The following is a 23158-nucleotide window of genomic DNA, read 5'->3' on the forward strand; positions in this document are numbered from 1 at the left end:
GTGAAAAAGGCTGTTCATCAGATGATCCAAAGTTCAAGACCTCAGTCTTGAAAAATCTTGGCTCTTGATGGCAAAGGCAAACAAAGCCTTCTGTCTTTGAACGCGGCCGGTTTGTTGAGCTGCATAAGCAAGACCTCTTAAGAAAAAAATGGAACCTTGACGGTCCTGATGGCTTCCAACGTTACTGGCATGACAAGGAGATCCCACCTGAGATGCTTTCCACACGGCACAGTTGAGGGGGCGCCATCATGGTCTGGGTTGCTTTTTCCTTCAATGGAACAATGTTCACTTCTCTGGCGGGGAAGGAGCCCGAACTTGTGAGAGAGGTTGAGACATTCCGACTAGATATAGTCAGACTCACCTCGACCCACAGTTTGGGTTCTGGATCCAAACTCCTCGAGAGGGGCTGGACCTTGTTCTACTCTGGAGTTGCTGCAGGGGAGAGGCGGCGAGCTGGTGTGGGCTTATTAATAGCCCCCCGGCTCGGTGCCTCTGTGTTGGAGTCATCCCCGGTGAACGAGAGGGTCATTTCCCTACGCCTTCGGGTAGGGGAAAGGGTCGTGACTGTCGTTTGTGCGTACTCGCCAAACGGCAGTTCAGAGTACCCAGCCTTCCTGGAGTCCATCAGAGGGGTGCTGGAGAGCACCCCAACTGGTGACTCTGTCGTTTTACTGAGAGACTTCAACGCCCATGTGGGCAATGACAGTGTGACCTGGAGGGGCGTGATTGGGAGGAACGGCCTCCCCGATCTGAACCCGTGCAGTGTGATGTTGTTGGACGTCTGTGCGAACCACAGTTTGTCCATCACTTACACCATGTTCCAACATAAGGATGTCCATAAGTGCACATGGCACCAGGACACCCTAGGCCGCAGGTCTATGATCGATTTTGTAGTCGTATCATCAGACCTGCGTCCGCATGTTTTGGACACACGGGTAAAAAGAGGGGCTGAGCTGTCAACTGATCACCACCTGGTGATGAGTTGGATTAGATGGCGGGGGAGGATGCCGGACAGACCCGGGAGACCCAAACGTGTAGTGAGGGTGTGCTGGGAACATTTGGCAGAGTCTCCTGTTCGTCGAGTCTTCAGCTCTCACCTCCGGCAGAGCTTCTCCTGCATCCCGGGGGAGGACGAGGATATCGAGTCCGAATGGGCTCTATTCCGTGCCTCCATTGCTGAGGCAGCCGATCAGAGCTGCGGCCGCAAGGTGGTCGGTGCCAGTCGTGGCGGCAAGCCCCGAACCCGATGGTGGACACTAGAGGTCAGGGCTGCCGTCAAGCTGAAGAAGGAGTCCTATCGAGCATGGATGGCTTGTGGGACTCCTGAAGCAGCTGACAGGTACCGGCAGGCCAAGCGGCATGTGGCTTCGGCGGTGGTCGAGGCAAAAACTCGGGTGTGGGAGGAGTTCGGTGGGGCCATAAAACACGACTTTCGGTCAGCCTCGAAGAGGTTCTGGCAAACCGTCCGGCGCCTCGGAAAGGGGAAGCAGTGCCCGGTCCACACTGTTTACAGTGCGGACGGGGGCCTGCTGACCTTGACTGAGGATATAGTTGGGCGGTGGAAGGAATACTTTGAGGCCCTTCTCAATCCCACTGACATACCTTCCATAGAGGAAGCAGAGACTGAGGATACGAACACGAACAGTTCCATCACCGTGGCTGAGGTATCTGGGGTAGTCAAAATGCTCCCCAGTGGCAAAGCTCCGGGGGTGGATGAGTTTCGCCCTGAATTCCTCAAGGCTCTGGATGTTGGGGGACTGTCTTGGCTGACACGTCTCTTCAACATTGCGTGGAAGTCTGGAACAGTACCTCTGGATTGGCAGACTGGGGTGGTGGTCCCCCTTTTCAAGAAGAGTGACCGGAGGGTGTGTTCCAACTATAGGGGGATCACACTCCTCAGCCTCCCTGGGAAAGTCTATTCCAGGGTGCTGGAGAGAAGGGTACGACCGTTAATCGAACCTCGGCTACAGGAGGTGCAATGTGGTTTTCGTCCTGGTCGCGGAACACTGGACCAGCTCTACACCCTTGCAAGGGTCCTGGAGGGTACTTGGGAGTTTGCCCAACCGGTCTACATGTGCTTTGTGGACCTGGAAAAGGCATTCGACCATGTCCCTCGCGGTGTCCTGTGAGGGGTGCTCCGGGAGTATGGGATTGGTGGCGCGCTACTACGTGCCATTCAGTCCTTGTACAACCGGAGCAGGAGCCTGGTTCGCATTGCCAGTAGTAAGTCAAGCCTGTTTCCGGTGAGTGTTGGCCTCCGCCAAGGCTGCCCTTTGTCACCGATTCTGTTCATAATTTTCATGGACAGAATTTGTAGGCGCAGCCAAGGTGTCGAGGGAGTCCAGTTCGGGGGCACTAGGATCTCATCTCTGCTATTTGCAGACGATGTGGTCCTGATGGCTTCATCGGGCTGTGACCTGCAGCGTTTACTGGGATGGTTTGCATCTGAGTGTGAAGCTTCTGGGATGAGACTGAGCACCTCCAAATCCGAGGCCATGGTTCTCAGTCGGAAAAGGGTGGATTGCTCCCTCCGGGTTGGGAATGAGGTGCTGCCCCAGGTGGAGGAGTTCAAGTATCTCGGGGTCTTGTTCACGAGTGAGGGAAGGTTGGAGCGTGAGGTCGATAGGCGAATCGGCGCAGCCTCTGCAGTAATGCGGTCGCTGGGTCGCAGGGGTTGCGGGTTTTGTTGTTTTTTTTTTTAGCTATGGTCTTAAACTTTTGATCAGCTGATGAACAGCCTATTTCATTTTAGTGGTTGTTTGCAACAGATTAGTTAAACATTTTTTTGTCTCACTCCCATTTATTCTTTTTGCATTTTGAAGCTCTACTTAGAACCTCCTTTAAGTGCAAAATGTAAATTCTTGCATCAAGTCGTATTAATGAGATAAAAGGTTGAAATGATGCGATACAACCTGCGTATGTGCCGAGTGTTATTGGACAAAGGCTCCAGTGAAGAAGGCGGCACACGTGCAGTTTCTATCTCATCATTTCAACTTTTTATCTCAGAAGTATGACTTTCCTATCTCATAATTATGACTTTTTATTTTGCAATTTCAGTTTTTTAATCTCATAATTATTTTTTTCTTGTAATTTGGACTTTTTTTTAATCTCAGGGTTTATCTCATAATTATGATTGTTTATCTTGGAATTTTGACTTTTTATCTCATAATATCATAATATGATAATATCATAATTATGATTGTTTATCTTGTAATTTTGACTTTTTATCTCATAATTATGACTTTCCCATCTTATAATTATGACTTTATAGCTCATAATTTTGACTTTTTATCTCATAATTATGACTGTTTATCTCATGATTATGACTATGTCATAATTCTGACTTTTTATCTCGTATTTTAAATTTTTTAATCTCATAATTTATGAGTTTATCTCATGATTTTTTTTCTTGTAATTTTGACTTATCTCATAACTATGACTATCTCATAATTTCGTCTTTTTTTCTCATAATTTTAAATTTCTTATCTTATAATTATGTCTCTCGTATTTTTTTTGTCTCATAATTATGCCTTTCTTATCTTAGAATTTTGACATTTTATCTCGTAATTTTAATAATCAATAGAATAATATAATCTCATAATTATATATTAATATAATATTAATAATAATAATCTCATAATTTATGACTTTGTTATCTCATAATTATGATTTCTTCTTGTAATTTTGACTTATCTCATAACTATGACTATCTCATAATTATGCCTTATTATGATTTTTTTGTCTCATAATTATGCCTTATTATGATTTTTTATCTCATAATTATGACTTTGTATCTCGTAAATTTGACTTTTTATCTCATAATTATGACTGTTTATCTCATGATTATGACTATGTCATAATCAGGACTTTTTATCTCGGACTTTCAACTTTTTAATCTCATAATTATGTTTTTTTTTCTTGTAATTTTGACTTGTTATCTCATAATTTCGTCTTTTTATCGCATAATTTAGAATTTCTTCTATATCTAATTTCAACTATATCACATAATTGTGACTTTTATCTAATTATGATTTTTTAATCTCATAATTATGACTTTGTATCTCGTAATTTCGACTTTTTATCTCATAATTATGACTTACCATTAGGATATTTTTTAATTTTTGTCGCAGAAACGGGCTTCCATGATAAGAAAAACGGAGTTGTAAAAAAGAGCCAAAAACAACTGTTGGTGATACCATCAACAACCAGCAGGGGGCAGAAAGTGAATATCGCCAGCTGCTGTTCATAGAAGACTTCATGAACAAAAGCACAATAGCTACACCAGAAGATGTGGAAATCTTGATTTGATACACAACCCAAGGTAAAACTGGGTCTGGTTCTGTCTGGTTCTAAGATGACTTCAATGTCTGACCACGATGGCGTTCTGGTCCTGACATGAATTGGAGAGAAAGCCGCAAAGTCATCATTTCTTCCTTGGTGTCTTGTCTTTCTTACCAAAATGACCGAAAGAGGGCGCCGCAGATACTCGCGCGCACACACGCACCTGTGCAGCTCCTCCCATCGTGTGCGCGCGCCAATGACAGCAGAGTCCGCTGTATGTTGGGCTTTAAACACGCGTGCGCGCGCGCACACACACACACTGCGACAGCGCGAGCGTCCCACAGTGACAGCTAACCATGGCTGATGGAGGAGAAGGCGAGGATGAAATCCAGTTTCTGCGAACTGTAAGTCATGACTGTGTCGCTAAGAATGGCGTCTGCGCTGTGACTGCGTGCTCGTTTATGTACGTGCTGTCCGGGCAGCCAGTTTACCGCATTATCGGCGGCAGCTCCCACCTATAGTGGAGTCGTTTGCTCAGAGCTGCGTGCATGCCTCACGCTGACCGCATAGATGAGGGAGTGATGGAGGAATGTGTTGCAGTGTGGCTCCGTGAAGGCGAGTTGAGCATCGTCTTTATGGGTTTGTGTGTCGGGTGGATGCGGGGGGCGCAGTGCGGTGCTGAGAGTCAGCATAAAACTCTGCTGCATCTCCTTGTCTCGCCTCCTCTTCTCTTCCCAAGAAATGCAATTAACGCTGTTTAAAACCCCCCCCATCGTAATAAAGTTAACTCCAGATGAACTTCTGCGTTACAAAAAGCTGGATGATCTTCCGACTGCCGTCAGGCCAGCCTCCACTTACTCTGATTTCTCAGGCCCCATGAGAAAATGTCCAAAACATGCATGGCTCCCACTCTTTGGGGAGATTCTACAATCACAGCTATCGGGGTACTGAGCACCCAAGGAGCTCCACCTCATAAACAAAACGGTATTTTTTAATAGAATCATGTTGACAACCGGAGGACAAGATCGGCATATTTTGGAATAAACCTTGGTTAGCGTCATCAAGCCTTTCCAGAAGGTCCGACTCTAACTGAAACGTACCCTAACCGAATCCATTTTTCCCCAGAAACAATATAAATTCAATTCATTTGTTGCAGAAAGCCCAAAATGTTAACACAAAACACATTTTTCTGGTTTTACAATTCTAGTTTTACATGTCGAAAACTATATATAGAGTCGTCCCTCGCCACATCTCGGTTCGAAAAATATAAATGATCACCGTTTTGTGGTTGACTTCGGCCTATTATTGGTCAAAAAATATATATATATGTATTTTTTCTCCCAAATTAAACAATTCTAAGCATAAAAACTGCTAAATGAAGTAAAATACAAATATAAGCCATTAAGACCACCATTTCAACTTCTACATTGGTCACTAGGTGTCAGTAATTGTTCAGTGAGACAAGCACCAGACTTGAACAACATGCGTTCTCACAACAACAACATAATAATAATAATGGTAACAATAACAACAATAGTAATAATAATAATAATAATAACACAGGTTACTGTTGCAGTCATAGCCCATAACAAGCTAAAACTCAATGCTCACTTCCTGTCCGCCACTCATTGTGCTCCCTTACAAGGTAAACTGTTTTAAATGGCTTATTTTCTCTCATTATATCTACTATATTGGGTAATACAAATGTTAAGGTGACCATAGGGGTGTTATTTCATGCCTAGAGGGCTCTAATAATGTCAAAAAGATATTTAGAAAATTGTAAATAAGTGTTTTATGCCATAATTACGCAAATATTCCATTTATAAATAAGGAATCCTACTTTGCTGAAATTCACTCATCACAGTTGGAACCAATTAACCAATAAACAAGGGATTACTGTACTGTAAATACATATAAATGAATGATGAATGAAAGAGATGGCAGCAAGATCAACTGTTGTTGTTTTGCTATGAGTTATCCCTTCAATTCAATAGTGTTTCTTTGCTCTTCTTTATTGACCATGGCTAAAAAACAACCCAAAATGGAGCCAAAGAAAGTTGCAAGTGCCAGCATTTTGATAAAGAAGGCAAGAAACACAATTTAATTCAAGAAACAAACGCAAAGGCGGTGTCCATATTGATCTCACTGCCGTCTCCCATTCATCATTTATATGTATTTACAGTACAGTAAGTTTATTGCAGTTAATTGCCCGACTGTGATAAGTGAATTTCGGCGATGTAGGATGTGGTTTATCTTGCTGCCACACCGTGTCTTTGTCTCACGTCTTCAATGTTCATGTATCCCTTTCATTCGTCATTTCAATGCATTTAAAATTGTTTTATGCAGGTTTTGTGTTAACGTTTTTCAGACTTGTGGCATGACGGTGTTAGTTAGCAAAGAACTACAGTCAACCGCTGGTGACATCATAGACGTGCGACAGTTCCTGTTTCCATGTATTAGCAAGCTGCTAACAAGGACCATCCATCCATTTTCTATGCCGCTTATCCTCACTTGGGTCGTGTGTATCCTGGACCCTATCCCAGCTGACTTCGGGCGAGAGGCGGGGTACACCCTGGACTGGTCACCAGCCAATCGCAGGGCACTAACAAGGCTTCCGGCGTGGGCTGGCTTCTTTCCAGTTGTGGGCGCGTCTCTGGGTCTGCTGGTGTGTGGCCCCCGGTGCCCGTTTGCCTTTGTGGGGGGTGATCTCTCGCCGGTCTCGGGGGTTGGCTGTCCTCCGGCCCGCCGGCGCCCTGTTTCTGGTTGGGATTGCCTCTCTGCGGCTGGTCTTTCTGGGCCGGGGGCTCTCTGGGCTGGCTCTTGGGGGGCTGATCTTTGTGCTGTGCTTTCTGGCGATGGGGGCTGGGCCTGGCTATTTGGGGCGGGGCTTTCTGGGCGGTGGACGGGTGCCCCTCTCCTTTCATGCATTCTCAGTGACAATTACAGGCTCACCCAGTAGCCCTGTTTGTTTCTGTTGTTCTGTTATTGTTCTCATAATTGTTGTTGCTGCTGTTGTCCTTGTCTCTGTCTTTTTTGTCCCCCTCTTATCAAAATAATTTATGTACAAATATAACGCCATTAACTATTTACAGTTTTCACATTTGGACTGAACAATGTGTGTGCACGCGTGCGTTAACATTTCCCTGCAACCTTGTGCACACTACACACTCTCTCACTTCCTCATTCCTGTCATGTGTGATTTGTGCAGGTTTTTGTGAAATTACCTGTCATTTTTGTCAAAGAACTGTTCTTGTCTTGTCTTTCAGAAAACTTTCTCTTGACAAGTGCGATTCCCTCTCGCAGGTTCTTCATGATAACCGACACAAGTCATGATAGAAATGAAATACATAGACTCAAAATAATCCAAAAATCGAAACACCCACCAGCAACTCCATTTCTGTGCGTTATAAAGACGTGTCATTTGCACAATAAAACGACTCAGAACAACGCAAAATAAGACTGGAAAACATCTACAAAGTCAGGGAAATTGCAGTAATACATCAGAATAGGGTCGTGGCTCGAATGTAGTGTCAGCACAGGCCACCAGGGGCCAGAAGAGGGAGGGGGAATTCGGCACGGTGCACATGGCCTCGTGTGAGTACGCCCTTAATCTCTCAAGGAGTACCTTTGGAGGAGTCAAGGTGAGGCTTTCCATCCTATGAACAACCAATTTAAATGAGACTGCGCCATGTGAAGAGGTTGTTTGTACGTAGTGGTCACCGCACTCCTCACGACACTCTGCATTACTGACCTTGCTTCCAAGCATGTGGTCTCTGGGGTGCACCGTTTTTTGTCAAGGGTGGTGTTGGGTTTCACTTGAAAGTAAAGTAAGGACGTATCAGACGGGCTTTTGGGCTGCTTACTGGATCCACCAACCCTCACTCTCATGGTGTCTGTGCATAAGTGTGGCGATGGTGCTGTGAGGCTGCAGAGCGGTGCAGCGTACAGGAGATTAGATGAAGCCTCCTGGGTTACATTCAGGGATTGTCTTGGTAATTCTAGAATTGGAATGGTTGCATGAGAGCAGAGGGATATGCTCTTTTGAATCCAAAGGTAATCGCAGTGTTAAGCAAATATTGAAACTATTGAGTAGAGGCTTTGGCTTCTGGTGTGGACGCTAGCCTGCAGTATCTTACAGGGTAGTAGAAGTATGCACTCCTAATATATTGTAAGTTTTTTAATAGATTGGTTAGTTGCTGATGTTGAAAAATCATGTAGAATTAGAGGGCTGAAATAATTTCATTGTTTAGGAGTGATTTCCCTGTGACTTTTGATGTTTATGCCAGTGAAATGAATATTATGACTTTTTAAAAGAAAGCGACTAAGAGAGAATGGCCTTCATTTGTCACTTTTGCAGAGGTACAAGTGAAATTGTGCAATCACCCGTCCGTACATATACAACTTACTGTACAATATGGTAGGGGGGAAGACAGGACAGGAATACGGGGCCGATAAAAGGGGGAGAGGAGAAGGGAGGTGATGGGAGGAGGGAAAAAAAGCAACTCCAAACTCCCATAAATTCCAGTGTATAAGCCGCGCCCACTACATTTGGAGGAAAAATCAGATTTGTACATTTATAAGCCACTCCGGACCATAAGCCGCATATGTCCACGTCATAAAATGGTACTATATTGTGGCGCGCACGAGTCCGTGAGTACCAGGCAGCTCTTTATTTGACAGGTGAGCTATGAAAAACCTCCCGACGAGCCTGTCAACCCATTGGAAATTGGAGGAGGCCATTACTCAATACAAGAGTCTGACTAACAGTGTCACCACAAAGTGTGAGGGTTTGCCTGACACTTGTCTGGATCCCGGTATGCAGAGGCGTACAACAGTAGTGATTGAAATTGTCCTTTTTTAATACTACTGCATGACAGTTCAGAAACAAAAAACTACGATGCCATGGAAAGAAAATGGCATCGCGAAAAAATGGAAGTTAAGTAACAGAAAGAAATACCAAAGCTGGTCAGACGGAGCTACGAACTAAGCCGTGGGAAAAAAAAACAGGCAGGACTGGATGGCCGACGGCAGCAGCACAGATCTGGGCTTGGCGGTTCTGCCACGAGGAATCACCGAGTGCCATCCAGTCGCCACAGGTGAGCTAAAAAGGAGTGACAATGAGGCACAGCTGTGCCTGTTCTGTAGCTCCGCCCAACCAGAGATCACCTGGGTCTGTGTGATGACAAAAGCAGAAAAATGAACCAGGGAAAGGAAATAAGCCACAAATAATAACCTGAACCCAAAACATAAAGCTGGTGTCTACGCCAGGCGTGACACAAAGAACACTAAACTCATCACACAGCAAAAAGTATAACTAATAAATATACAAATATGTACCAATACGAGTGAAATGAAAAAAAAAAAAACATTTTAAAGTTTTCCCATATTGCATTTCATCTGAGAAAAGCATTTAATTGGAGGACAAAAGCATAAAAAAATGGATGGATGGCGCTGCAATGCTGTCTTTGTCCACCAGAGGGAGCCAGAGGAGCCCAGAGGGAGGCTGATGTTATTGCAGCGCCCAAATGAATGCGTTGCTCAGACGGAATGCATTTTAAAAGAGTAGGGTTTTTTTTCCCATTTTGAACTCATATTGGTACATGTACTTGGTATATTTGTCAGGTGTACCTTTTGAGTGTTAAGTTGCTGATGAGTTTAGTGTTCTTTGTAGGATGACACAGTGAGTCAGGCTGTTATATTGTTATACTGTTATATATAATGACCTTCTGTGATTTCCAGAAGGTTGACAAGCTTGTTGTGAGTGAGTGCACTGATAACTTGTGATTGGCTCCTGCCAAAGGAACAGCTACAGTTTCCTCGCTGACTCGAGAGCATCACAGTATTTAAACAATTAGTAGTAGTTCTGAAGTAAAGGAGATGTCATGAGATTAGAACTACAGCCCCACCGCTGTATAAGCCGCAGGGTTCAAAGTGTAAGAAAAAAGTAGCTGCTTAAAAAAACGGAAATTACGTTATGCTTCTATGGGGCAGTATAGTGTGGGACTGGAAAACAAAACTCGGCAAGAAAGGCACAAATAAGCACACTTTATGACTAAGTTGTAGGGGATAGTCACTTTTTTCACGCATGAAAAAAGACTTTTGGTGTTTTTTGCGACATTTATTCCAGAAGGAGGAGCAGCCTCAATAAAGGGTGTTAAGATAACTACGTGAGGGTTGAAAGTTGTATATATTGGAAGAGACCAAAATACCTGCAACAAATAAAAGTCAGTTTTCAAGAATGAGCGCTGCACGTGATTTGCGTTTTTGCTTTTTCTTCCAACAGTTATTGCAAAAGAAGAAACCAGCTCCAATCCTGTGGTGTTCAGAGAGAAGCGTGCGAAGAACATCAATATGTACTGGAAATTACGTGAGCTAAGAGTCGTGTGACCGTTAAGTATGTTTAAATGCTACTTTGAAAATGTGTTCACAATATATACAAGATACAATTCCGAAATCATTCATTCATGAGACGAGAAAAGATTGTAACATTATTTTCAAGTACAATGGAAAATATACGACTGGACAAACAAGCTTTTTTATTTAAGCGAGCCAAAAAACAGCGCAAGTGTGTTTTAAAATGTTTTGAATGATTGGATTAGAAAACGGCAGCGTCACTGTACACACTGGAGCGGGGCTGGCCACCTGCCAAGGGCGGGCGAGGTGCATCCGAGCAGCCTTCGTCCTGCCACGGAGCTCGGGAGTATAGAGCGGCGGATATCCACGGCGTGGCCGAGGAAGGGGGCGCTTTAGTAGGACACAAACATGACACTCTCTCGGCCAGTTCATTAATGTAGATTCCCCTCGCTAGCGAGCGATTTATTTTAAAATACAATTTACAATGAACAGGCTAATGTGGTCGCTATCTAATCATTTAGTAAATGCATTAGATTGCAGTGAAATCAGATATTGGTGTTAACCGGCTAGTTATAACTCATGAAAACCAACAATTCAAAACATGACTCCAGCAAACCACAGTGAGATTATCCACAAATGGTGAAAACATGGAACAGTGGTGAACCTTCCCAGGAGTGGCCGGCCAACAAAATTATGCCAAGAGCACACAAGAGGTCACAAAAGACCCCACAAGAACATCCAAAGAACTGCAGGCCTCACTTGCCTCAGTTAAGGTCAGTGTTCATGACTCCACCTTAAGAAAGACACTGGACAAAGTCGGCCTGCATTGCAGAGTTCTAAGACGAAAACCGCTGCTAAACAAAAAGAACATTAAGGCTCGTCTCAATTTTGCCAGAAAACATCTTGATGATGCCCAATACTTTTGAGAAAATACTCTGTGGTCTGATGAGACAGAAGTTGAACTTTTTGGAGGGTGTGTGTCCCATTACATCTGGCATAATAGTAACGCCGCATTTCAGAAAAAGAACATTATACCAACAGTAAAATATGGTGGTGGTAGTGTGATGGTCTGGGGCTGTTTTGCTGCTTCAGGACCTGGAAGAGTTGCTGTGATAAATGGAACAACTTTTCCACACAGGGTCATGTAGGTTTGGATTTTTTTCCTCCCGCAATAATAAAAAGTTTCATTTAAGAACGGCATTTTGTGTTCAGTTGTGTTGTCATTGACTAATATTTACATTTGTTTGATGATCTGAAACATTTAAGTTTGACAAACATGCACAAAAATAAGAAATCAGGAAGGGGGCAAACACTTTTTCACACTAGTGTGTTTTCTGACAGGAAATTCGTACTGTCTATAAAATGTTTGCAGCATTTCTTGATATGCTGGCTCAGCTGTATTTCAACTGTGCGATGAGCTCTTTTGTGAATCAGCTAGTGTAAACATGTCATTCACTGTCAAAATGAAATACAGTACCACCCACAGAAAATAGTAGTAAGGTTGAATTATCAACGCTTGCACATGGCAATATATGGTGGCCGGGAAAATTATCCAGTTCATTTTCATTTGTGATTAATTAATTTTTTTTAGAAATCCTGTCACATTTTGATCTCAAACAACCCAGGGTAGGATAGATTGCTTTTCAGTGTCGGTGGGAAATTTTTTGACACTCTCGAGAGCACTTTTCAAAAATAAAATCAGATCTTTTGGTGATTGTACGGTAAAACGTGTGTCAAAAAAGATATACAGTATCGTTGATATCATACAGACAGCAGTCTATACCCCACGTCATTCATGAATTCTCATTTAATTTTAATGTAGCCTTTCAAAATGAGCGCTCATAATTATGTAAACCTAACAGTCTGTGATTCGAGACCGACACTGAAAATGATCTCTACAAGTGAAGCATTGGACACCATTAAACATTCAGCAGACCAGTACATTAATCCCAGCTCATCGCTGAGCTGAGCGTGACAGGAACAACTTTGTAATCCTGTTTTGGAAAGATGTGCAGAACAGGCTAATTAAAGCCAACCGTGCAGTAAGAATTGTTCATCTTTCTCGCTAAATGCATAGCGTAAAATGCATAAAATACATCGTGGTGGACAAGTTCCTTGGTAGGTTAACTCCCAAAATAAAATGGTAAAAATAGTAGTACAATTCCGCTTAGGAAATACTGAAGTGATCAGTTTGGAGTGGACTGCCAACGTGAACTGCAGTCATTTACGAAGCTTTTGCAGCTTGAATGGGAACCTCCGCTTATGCATGAAAGTTAGTGTTCCATTTCACAGTTGAATGAATTATTTAAGATAGTTATTAGTGGAGGAAGTGTTTCAGGCAAGTGGTCCAGAGATTTCTATTGGGCATTTATTGTCCCCAGAGAATGACTCCCTTTACAGAAAGACTACTGACATTTCTCAGGATGCTCCGATCGATCGCCCACCGATCAGTATTGACGGATTTCTGTAAAAAAAAAGTGATTGCAATATGCTGATAAATGCCTTTCAAAGCCGATCACCTGTGGCTTGTACTATTGCAGCCTGCAGAGAAAACTGTTTGCAGTGTCATGTCCTGCGTGTAGCTTAAAAGCTAAGCAAACTACCGAGGTGAGACTGTGAGCTATGGCATCGCAACTGTGAATTACAATACACGTAATATGCAAGTGGCAGTGGATTAAGTGCTTTGTGCACACTATAAACCTTGCAATCCAACCTGCACTCTGTGTTCCCAGTGTTACTCGCTCTCGACATGTGGCTGTTTTTCATCTGAGTTCAGCAGCTCTAGTAATTCTACACTTGATCAAACTTAAGATTTGTCAGATCAAAACACAATTGCAGCAGATGACAACAAACTGCAGCATCATGGGAACTGGAGTTTATTTTAGCAGTAAACATAAAACGAATCTACTGCAATCTTGTCGATTTTACATGTCTCTTTACATAACTATACAACATAAATGATTATTAATAGCACTGTAGCAGACAATCGATAGTAAGTGCCTCCATTTTATTGATGCATTGTGATCAATTGTAATTGTAATCTCCACTGCGCAACATTAAGGGGATAGTTAAGATTTTTGGACATGAATTTGTATGACATCCTCATCAACAGTGACTTTCCCCCCACTTTGTCCCGTGAGCTGAGTTCTGGTGGGTTTTCGGTGTTGATGAAAGTAGTTCCGGCTAGTTGTTGGGGGTCACTTTAATAAAGCTTTTTGTTCTCAAAACAATATGCGTTAAAAAGAGTAATACATTTGCATCACAAAAACGTTTTCTATGAAAGAGTCAGACCTCTCCGTTTGTACCACTGCGGCGCACGAGAGTTAACCTGAAAGCTATTGTCACAAAAAATACCTCCAAATATGATGCAGACTTGTGATTATCTAGGCTGTAACAACAGAATGTGTCTGAATCACCCTATAATGTATATTCTATCGTTTTCCTGTTACGGACATTACTGATTACACAACTTTGCCTTCTTGACATATTTGCTATAAAGTAAGAACCAAAGTGGCCAGGATGAAGCAGCTTTATGTGTAGTGCACACTTCAGTCTGAAGGATTACGTTCCTACATGCCCAAGACAGAGGAAGAAACCAGCACCCCAGGTAGGAACTAGCTATACTAGCTAATTAGATGGCGCCTATTAGAACCTTGTTTACAAACAGTATTACACACGGAACAAGGTATCAAGAATCAGTGCTGTGTGCAGCAAATCACCAAATGTCATATTACCAGTGAAGCCGCTGCATAACATAACATTATATGATGACTGTTGTTATTACTATAGACAGCTAGGTGGAAGTGTAGATTGTCTCCATGTTTCTATGAGTGTGCTTCCAGTCACTATATATATGTTAGCTGTATGTGAGTTTCTAAAAAACTGACATAGATGTCCAGTTTTATTTGGAAATGAGTCAAAATAAGATGCAATAACGTGAATATAGGTATACAGTTTCCCTCGTTTATTGCTGGAGTAGGTTCCCAAAATAGCCCACAATAAGTGAAATCCGCAAAGTAGCTATCTTCATTTTTTTTAAATTATTATGTGTTTTAAGGCTGTGAAACCCCTCACCATACACACTTTTCCCAGACAGGCAATAACATTTTCTCACATTTCTTTCTTTTTTAAACACTCTCAAAAAAGTTGAAACCTTCGTTTGAATTTTCATGATCAACCTACACGTCAGAAATAAGAAATTATGAATATTTTACCGTGCCTTTTCCTCCTAGCGCCGTTCTGCTGTCCTGTAGCGTTTTTGTATCCTTATTAAAACATATTGCTGGAGTAGTCCTCCTTCAAACAGAAGATTCATTTACAAGCTAGCAAGCAAGTAAGCTAGCAATGATACAGGAGACATTGCAGGACGGCACGAAGGAGTTTGATTGAGTGTATTCCAGTTCATATACTTTGTGCTAAAGGGAACGTCGCCATCACTTGTTTGGTAGACAAACATGTTTCCTTTGACTACCCCAACAGTAAACACTGAGAAGCAGGTGATGGAAACGTGCTCAAGAGTTGACAGCAGGGGGCAGCGCGCAGTGATACCAACGGAGACAAAATAACGGCGAGTGATTGTGAGGTCTGACTTTTTTGTGGTTTTGTGATGTAAAACTCTTTTGAACACATATTGTTTTGAGAAGCAAAACTGGTGATGTGGATGTCATAAAATTAAAAACAAATCCAAACTATCCCTTTAAGGGAATATTTTATTTTTTTAAATCAAGATCTATGGCTATGCCCTTTGAAAAGTTTAGTCCAGATGCTAGTTTGGAGCTTGTTTGTGTGAGTATAAAACTTATTGTGCCCATTCTGCCAGTTCAACATTGTCCTAAATTCATCAAGGGAGCAATGTTCTCCATGTAAGGCCTTGCTGACCGGGCTTGGCAGAGAGTGACTACAGTTGTTTAGAGCAGGCGGAGGACCCAGTCGTAGTTCATACAATATTATACAACTATTACAGAATGTGGAAAACAAAACTGTTACTCACTGAATTTCATTGGTAACACTTATATCAAGTCTTTTTGGGCATGTACAGTATGTAAATATATACTAATAGTGTCCATAGCATGGCTTTTACATTACTTAGTAAAGATCCCAGTAATGTTATTGGTAAAAAAAAACGCCAATATACAAACACAACATCCCTGCTTGCCTAAATGGTGATAGTTACTTTTATGATGCTGATGCCCTGTTACTCGTTAATAATCCACATAGTTACACCTGAATGGTCTCATCTGGCCCGTGGCAATGGTTGTACAGTGTGTCCGAAGGCAGGTTGATAGTTCTTTTGTCCACTTGGAAGTTGAGCGACACGTGATAAAGCTCTACTCCTGTCGCTGCAAGTTAGGTTTGATTCAGCCTTTGCTGTGCTTCTGATATGTAGCTTGGTCCTTCTACCTGGTTAACTTAGTTAAACAAATACTGTTCGTGGAGAAGTCAGTGTGTTCTTGGTTTAGGCTTATGGTTTAGGCCCTGTCCCGTTCTTGGATTTTTTTTTTTGGCATGTTGAAAAAAACTGTGTTGAAGTAGTAAATAGTCGCATCCAGACGAGATCAATGGGTGACAATGATGTAATACGCTGTGAACAGACACAAAGACGGGTCAATGACGTCATCGTCTTGTCTACACGGAAACGACAGGCTGGCATTTTCAGATTTTCCCACGCAAAAAATACCTTTTCAGGTCACCCAGAATGCCGTTTCCATGTGGATGAAAGGCTGAAACGATAAAATACTTTGCCGTTTTGATCTGAAAACATTTCCGTGTGGATAGCCCAATAGAATTGGTGGGGAGCTTAATGGGGACCACGAGGAACAATCCTACCTGATGGTCCGATGTGCCTTAGTGGCAAGAGATTCATCAGTATTTATTTTCACAAAACCACAAGGGGTCAATAGAAACGCCAATGCCTGCTCCCAGAGTGTAATTTCCAGCGGAAGTAGATGGTTCAGCCATAAACCTGTCAGTCAGTAAAGTCCTTCAGGAGGTTAGAAAAGCCTCAAATGGAAGTAGTACAGTACGTCACAAAAGTGAGTACAGTCATCTCTTGTTTATTGCGGTTAATTGGTTCCAGGACTCATGGACTGATCAGGCTGTGACTTTCAGCGTTTACTGGGGCGGTTTGCAGTTGAGTGTGAAGCTTCTTGAATGACACTCAGCATCTCCAAATCTGAGGCCATGGTTCTCAGTCAGAAAAGGGTGGATCGCATCCTTGGGTTGGGAGGGAGGTCTTGCCCCAGGTGGAGGAGTAGAGAAGTGTCTCAGGGTTTTGTTCACGAGAGAGGGAAGGTTGGAGTTGGTTGGTTGGGTGGTTGGTTGGTTGGACTGACACAGCGTATGCAGTAATGCAGTCGCTGTACAGGACCGTTTACTGGTCGATCTATGTTCCCACCCTCACCTATGGTCATGAGCTTTGGGTTGTGACCGGATGCCCCCTGGACGTCTCCCTGGTGAGGTGTTTCGGGCAGGCCCAGTTTGGAGGAAGCTACAGGGCAGACCTAGGACACGCTGGAGGGATTATGTCTCGCCTTGGTGTCCTACTGGTGGAACTGGAAGAGGTGGCTGGATAAGTGGAAGAAAATGGATAGATGGCTGGATGGCATTCTCTACAGTAGGGGTCACCAACGTTTTTCCTTGTGAGAGCTACTTTTACAACATGAAAATGGCCAAGAGCTACTCATTTTTGTAACATTTATTTTCAGAGCTTATTTTAAACCCAAACAAAGCGAATGTGCTTGTTTTACCAGAACATTAACAAAATGCTGGTGTCCACAACTCACATTTTGTATTTCAGAATGCATTTCTTTCTACTGTTCTTTCATTATGAACTGAAAACCTGAATGAAAAGCAGGCACCTCATGTGGTCGTGGGGGGCTACCTTGTGCCCTCGGGCACCACGTTGGTGACCCCTGTTCTACAGCTTATCCTGTTCAGGGTCACGGGGGCCCTGGAGCTCTCCATCCCAGCTCACTGGGACTGAGACTGAGAGACTGTGTACAAAATAGACTGGCAGATACTCAGTAAACTGCTTCCATACACAATTAATCTTCAGTAAATTCACAAAAATTGACTGAGTTATTAACAGTCATTATTTGGATTATCATACCCATCCATAGTTTATATTGTTCTATAATTATTCTGTTTTCCAAGGAACACGTGGCTCCTGTTTTTATTTTGCATCATTTTCCTTCTTGCCTCCAGCCACTGTATTTTTTCCCACAGTTGAAGAAGCCTCCACATGACACTTCCTGCAGTGCAGAGATCACTTTTCATGACACTTTTCATTGCTCAGGTTGCCTGTGAAGAAGGGTTCTCAACGTGGAAGTCATTAGGTCTTTTTTAGGGTAGCTTTAGCCCTCCTAAAAAAGTTGCTTAGTCCACAATATAATTTTTGCAGATTTTTTTTTCATGAAAGTAATGAGTTCAGTCATGCTCTCAAACAAGAATATAAGTGAAATGTGTTGAAATATACTGTACTAAAAGTTATTATTTGATTTAAATGACTGCAGAGGTGGCCATTAGGAGCTAGGTGGACAGTTTACAGTTAGTTTGTTAAGAATAGGCTACAACACTCAGTGACTCAGTACCATATGGAGGCGTTCATGCTAATGTGCACAGAGAAGTACATTTTGATGTCTATAAACAATGACACAGTGATAAGATGCCCATAGTAATACAGATTTTTAAAATACAGTGTTCCCTCGTTCCTACGCGGGGGTTCGATTCCAAAAAATACCAGTGTTAAGTGAATCCATGTCGTAGAGGTGAAATTTTAAATTTTTTATATATGTTTTTTCGTTCATTATATATATTTTTTGTTTACAGGATATGTTTTTTTGTTTATTATATATATATATATATATATATATATATATATATATATATATATATATACAGTATATATATATATATATATCTTTTTTTTTTTTTTTACAATATATGTTTTTTCCATGTATTATTTTTTATTTAAGTCTGTAAAACACCTCAACACACACTTTATACACTTTTCTCAGACATGAGGAAATATATATGCTGTGCATAGAGGCCTGTCTCATCCATATTAAAAACTTGTTCAGGCTTCTATCCCCTTCCTCGATGATGGCTTTAAATTTGCTCATGTTTGCCTCTGCCATGGCATCCTCTCCGTGGTCTTGCTGCAGACAGTTAAAGCCCTTTTTGCATCCTTGTTAAATTGTATTGCTGCTGTCGTCCTTTTGTCATTTTCCTCCTTCTTCATGGTACGAACCGAAGATTCATTTATTCCGTAATTATTCCGTAATGGCGCCCTGCAGCTGCATCTTTTGGGTGCAACTGCAGGTGCCTTTGTCGTTGCAGAGCGTTTAGTTGACATTGTGAGTTTTGTCAGGAAGAAACCTTGCAAACATGCAGCACTAAAGAGCCACACTGCTAGCGATCGAACAGTTATGAAAATTAGGCAAGCTGAACGCGTTCTGTACTGTACAGGACACATGGCATGGAGGAGATTGATTGATGGTCTACAGTCCCTTAGCCAAAAGGGACGCAGAAGACAATGCGGGTTCTCCCTTAACGAATCAGGACACAGAACACAATGGTTCATACGCTGTAAAAACAACAAAAAAAGCATAACACACTGTAAAAAAATGCACACAAAAAAGTGTGATAGCAAGGCCGCGTAAATTGAACCGCGTTGTAGCGAGGTAACACTGTACATGCAGCTCACATTGGCCTACTTAAGTGAATGGCAAAGAAAAGTAGGATAACTTTGTTTTTTCCTAATGACCTCACGTTGAACGCCCCAATGCAGGTACATGTGTGCAAAAAGTTTGAATAATGGCCTCTGAGGAGCACCTCATAGATCATGAACAATGTGTAGTTTCTGATGGCTGACCAGATGCTATTTCAAGCTATAGAGCCAATTTATACTGTCATGTTACCGTTACATTGCTGTAATTATTAAGGTCCCTTCGGCCTCAATGTGGCAAAGGTACCACAGAATGTACTGATCTAACTTGGGGTGTCCCATATAGGACCTCAGGGGAAAACAGTACAGTACACTTGGCTCTTCCGAGTCATGAATAAACTCCCCAACAAACGTGTTGGAACAGTGAGGCAACTTCATTTGGTTTTTGCGAGAGACTGAAAACGTAATGGTTATTTTGCTATCTTCTAAGTTATCAAAATATTGGAAATAAAATCTGAAATGTTTGATATTGTTCTATTTATGTCAAAACCAAATGTTTTCAGTCAATAGTAAAATGAAAACAATTGGTTTCACTGTTCCAATAATTGCAGAAATAAGTCAGACTGTCACGGTATGCGTATTTGTATTGAACCGTTCAGTATGCGACTTTCGGTTAGGCACGACCCTGTATCAAACTATGAGGCGCAGGATATTATTTATTTTATTTTAATTGACTTTTTGCAAGCCTCAGCATTTTAAAGTTGACGTTAAAAACATGGCTGGTTGCCCCAAACAATATTGATATGAATTACTGAAATTATGATATAAACCGCCTATCTTCTTCCGCTTATCCGAAGTCGGGTTGTGCGGGCGGCAGCCAAAGCAGAGAAGCCCAGACTTCCCTTTCTCCAACTACTTCGCCCAGCTCCTCCCGGTGAATCCCGAGGCGTTCCCAGGCCAGTTGAGAGACATAGTCTCTCCAACATGTCCTGGGTCTTCCCAAGAGGCCTCCTACCGGTCGGACGTGCCCTGAACACCTCCCCAGGGAGGCGTCTGGGTGGCATCCTGACCAATTCTCCCGTCAATCTCGTGTTCCATCCTTCCCACTTACTAAAACTCCTCCACTTGGGGCAGGATGACATTCCTGACCCGGAAGTTGCCGTGACATTTTACGTACATTTTAATTTAGTATCCTTGCATATCAACAGAAGAAATTGATCTGATATCGATTTATTTTCTATGCAGCAGCCTCTAGTCATTAAGCGAAATGTTTCCCTCTGTTTTTCTCTCCTCTCTGCTCTGATTACATCATCATTGACGCATCCCTTCCTCCACACTGACTTTGCCAAGCTTTTAAACCCTCCTCCGCTGACCTGCCCACTGCCGTTTTGTGTGCCTTTCAAATCCCTGAACACAACACACACACACACAGGAACAGAATGAATAGGTGCATGGAAGATTTCACTTTAAATTTGACTGTTTTATCACAGAATTGTGGCAACTCGGTTATGATACATGGAAGAGGTATATTTCCTTCTTGTATGGGTTGAATTTAGGACACTGGTAATAATCTTGAATGTTTTGCTGCTACTGTGGATACACTGTCGGGTGATGTGATGCTTATTCACAAACGTATTTATTAATTTTTGCTGCTTTTTTTATCATCATGATGGAAATGCTATGTAGCATTCTTGTCACGAGGTGTCAGTAATGTTACACTGATGAGACTTTACCTTATATTACATTACCTTTAAAGCAGGGTTGTCCAAAGTGCGGCCTGGGGGGCATTATCGGCCAGCGGCTGTGATTATATCGGCCCGCAGCACAGTCTAAAAATTTAATTTCACAAGGAAACTTAGAAAAAACACAACAACAGCAGCAAAAATGGGAAAATCAATTAAAAGTCAAAATATGAAAAGAAGAGTTGTAATCTAGCAAGGAAAAAAAGCCATACTTTCGCAAGAATAAAGTAATAGTATGAGGAAAAATGTCATTTTAGTAGCGACAATGAATAAAGTTGTAATTTTTGGAAACTTAGGTTGGGTGCAAATTTATAACATAGGAATAAAGTCATAATTAGGAGAACAAAGTTGAAATATTTCAAAAATTATATAAAAAAAAAACAACAGCAGAAATTTTACCAGAGTAAAGTAAAAAATGAGGAAAAATATCATTTCAGTAACAATGTTGAAATAAAGAAAAAATACATTATTGTTTAAAAAGATATAAAATTAAAATTACGAGAAGAAAATTTGCAACTGGTTAGCACAGTGGTTAGCACATTGGCCAACACAGTAACAGCTGGGAGATCGGGAAGACCTGGGTTCGATTCTCCCCTGGGCATCTGTGTGGAGTTTGCATGTTCTCCCCGTGTGTGCGTGGGTTTTTTCCGGGTACTGCGGCTTCCCCCCACATTCCAAAAAAACATGCATGTTAGGTTAATTGGCCACTCTAAATTGCCCATAGGTATGAATGTGAGTGTGAATGGTTGTTTGTCTATATGTACCCTGCCATTGGCTGGCGACCAGTCCAGGGTGTACCCCGCCTGTCGCCCGAAGTCAGCTGGGATAGGCTCCAGCATGCCCCCGCGACCCTAATGAGGAAGAAGCGGTATAGAAAATGGATGGATGGAAGCTGAACTGAAATAGTTGGAAAATAAAAAAATAAAAAAACGGCAGAAATGGAAAAAACAGCTGTAATTTTATGGGAATAAAGTCAAAATATTAAGAAAAAAAAGTCATAATCGAATGAAGAACAAAAGTCACAATTTTACAAGAATAAACTTGTATTATTATGGAAAAAAACATTGTTTTTATTAGCATTTCACCTTTCTAATAGTGTTTTCTTGAGCTACATATAGCTTCGTAGCATATCTCAATGTGTTGGTTTACAAAATATCAAAGTGGCCCTTGCATCCTTTCATTTTTCAGTATGTGGCCCTTGCTGGAAAAAGTTTGGACACCCCTGCCTTAAAGGAAAACTGCACTTTTTTGGAATTTTGTCCATCATCCACACATATCTTTCCCTTTTCTGTGCGGTCTGACAAGAAAAACGAGTTAGCATGAGCCAGCGAATTGGAGGCACCTATTTTGACAATAAAGCCCTAAAAAAACCCCTAAAAACCATGCCAACAGTGTTCCGTTTACATAACTGACCTGTATATTAACCAAGCGTACAGCGATATTGTTATTGTAGCAGCTAACACAGAGAATTATATTTCTGGCGCTGTAGGCGAGTGAGTGACATCTCAGCGTCCCGAACTCCAAACGTTCCTTCTCTTCATTTCATTTACATTATGTCAGTTTCCACGAGATTCTGCGTTTAACAGGAGATTCAGTTTCACTGATTCTGTCCACTATTCCGTTAACGCGGAAATCATAGGGCCTTGCATTCTTCTCGTCTACCCACATAGGTAAATGAACTGAAATGACCAAAATCGCACCTAGGGTAGCAGAGCAAATAGCATTTGGCCCAACACTGAATTAGAGAGAATAGATGTAAACAGGGACATCATATTGATTCCATGCGGTGAAAAAAAAAAAGCATGAATTGGCGTAAAACTAGCTGTTAAACGCACATGTAAACACATTAATTAGATCATGTTTAGTTTCTTAAAAGCCAGATTAACATACCTAAATTATGCAATTGGAAATTAGTTCTCTCACTTGCATGTGTGTGCCACTACATAGGAGCTGGCATTCGGCGCACACGCCAGTGTCCGTGGCGGGATGTAACACGGAATCAGTTGTGGACAAGTGGGTCATGAATGTGTAGAAATTGCTAAGAGAAATCTGATATAGTCGATGGCACAATGTAGCTCGTAGTATTCCTTCTCATGCACATTTGCACGGAAACACG

At 42.1% G+C, this 23158-nt stretch overlaps 1 protein-coding gene across 13 annotated transcripts in view; it reads left to right on the forward strand.

Annotated features, from left to right (window-relative positions):
- The first annotated feature begins 4543 nt into the window (after positions 1–4543).
- ryr2a (ryanodine receptor 2a (cardiac)) overlaps positions 4544–23158 on the forward strand; it is a 175526-nt gene continuing 156911 nt past the window's right edge. For 11 of the 13 annotated variants that reach the window (XM_054759448.1, XM_054759466.1, XM_054759489.1 and 8 more), the window contains exons 1-2: positions 4613–4685; positions 10565–10648. In XM_054759448.1, the coding sequence (XP_054615423.1) occupies positions 4638–4685; positions 10565–10648 (132 nt within the window). In that variant the 5' untranslated portion in view covers positions 4613–4637. The other 2 variants (XM_054759480.1, XM_054759514.1) reach the window with 2 other exon arrangements.

The sequence above is a fragment of the Dunckerocampus dactyliophorus genome, chromosome 2 (assembly GCF_027744805.1).
Source record: "Dunckerocampus dactyliophorus isolate RoL2022-P2 chromosome 2, RoL_Ddac_1.1, whole genome shotgun sequence".
Lineage (NCBI taxonomy): Eukaryota > Metazoa > Chordata > Actinopteri > Syngnathiformes > Syngnathidae > Dunckerocampus > Dunckerocampus dactyliophorus.